This window comes from Fragaria vesca, linkage group LG6, assembly GCF_000184155.1.
Source record: "Fragaria vesca subsp. vesca linkage group LG6, FraVesHawaii_1.0, whole genome shotgun sequence".
Classification (NCBI taxonomy): Eukaryota; Viridiplantae; Streptophyta; class Magnoliopsida; order Rosales; family Rosaceae; genus Fragaria; species Fragaria vesca.
The window spans coordinates 35,897,427-35,898,598 of record NC_020496.1 but is presented as its reverse complement, the minus strand read 5'-3'; the positions used below and the strand labels follow the sequence as shown (position 1 = coordinate 35,898,598).

General features: G+C 49.7%; 1 protein-coding gene across 1 annotated transcript; it reads left to right on the top strand.

Annotated features, from left to right (window-relative positions):
• Nucleotides 1-233: 233 nt before the first annotated feature.
• Nucleotides 234-963, top strand: LOC101309655. The gene has a single exon (XM_004304453.1). The coding sequence runs from the start codon at nucleotides 234-236 to the stop codon at nucleotides 729-731; it is 498 nt and encodes a 165-aa protein (XP_004304501.1). The 3' UTR covers nucleotides 732-963.
• Nucleotides 964-1,172: the final 209 nt, after the last annotated feature.

The following is a 1,172-nucleotide window of genomic DNA, read 5'->3' as shown; positions in this document are numbered from 1 at the left end:
GAGGAGGAGGGACCAGAGCAGATTAGGAAATGGTATGGTTTTTTTTTTTTTCCTTTAACCGAATAGGAAAAGGAAAACACAACTGCAGTTCCTGTTGGAGTACCCTACGTCACTGTGGTCCCGAGACGCGTGGCAGAGATGATTTAAGAGGGGTAGCGATGTGATTTCCCAGCGAGGGTCTGGTTAAAACTGACCTCAAATTCACGGAGGGAAGAAAAAGAAGAAAAAAGAAGATGGGAATCTCTCCGTCAAAGCGAGTCAAGTCCTCCCTCTCCAACTCGCCCGAGTTCGACTCAGCCTGCACCTCAGCTTTCAGCCACTGCCTCTCTCTCACCGAGCACGGCTTCGACGGCGTCTTCCCCTTCCAGCTCGCCACCGCCTCCGACCACCTCTACCAGACGCTCCGCCACGACTCCTCCCACTCTCTCGTCCTCAAGTGGGTCCCGTCTCCCCCGTCTCGCTCCCAGGTCGACTCCGCTCTCAAGGCCGTCACGCGCTCCGACTCCAACGCCACACTCGGCCCGGCCCAGTTCAAGCAGTGGGCCGTCGAGCTCTTCGCCGGCGCCGTCGTCGCTAACGCCACCAAGGACCTGATGGTTCGGGTCCCGGTCGGCGTGGCCGGGATTGCGGGATTGGGTGCTGCCAGTCGGTCCGGTAAGGACATGGTTGTGATCGCGATTGGGGGTTACGCGCTCGGCGTTGCCACCTCCATTTGGCTCGGTTTACAGTAGGAAAGGTTGGTCTAGGGGTTTAGGGTTTTAGAGTTTATGAATGGGAAGGAAATTTCCCTTCTTATGTTTATATATTGTATTATCCAATTTCGAATGTTAGGCTTTTGAATGTTTGATTTACTAGAGGCTGTCATGCATAGGGGACGATCTGAGTAGTGTTTTAAGCTATTCTGTTTTCTAGTGACATGGCTGATAACTAGTTTGAAGACATGGATTTTCATGTTTGTTGCTTAAATTGTTTGTTTCATTGGGTGGTCTTATTCGTTTGCTACTTTGCTCATAGGATTAAGATTTCTTGAAAACCAGAGGGAAAAAGAGATGAGGAATGAGTTTTGATACCTTTGCTTGGTGATAGGAACTGCGTACCCTTTTCTATTTCCATTTCGGATGTCATTAGCTTATTTTTTCATGAATTGCATGTCAAATCTTACTGATGAAGAA

What these genes read in the sequence shown, in the direction of transcription:
- LOC101309655 (XM_004304453.1), top strand. Translation starts at nt 234, where the DNA reads ATGGGAATCTCTCCGTCAAAGCGAGTCAAGTCCTCCCTCTCCAACTCG.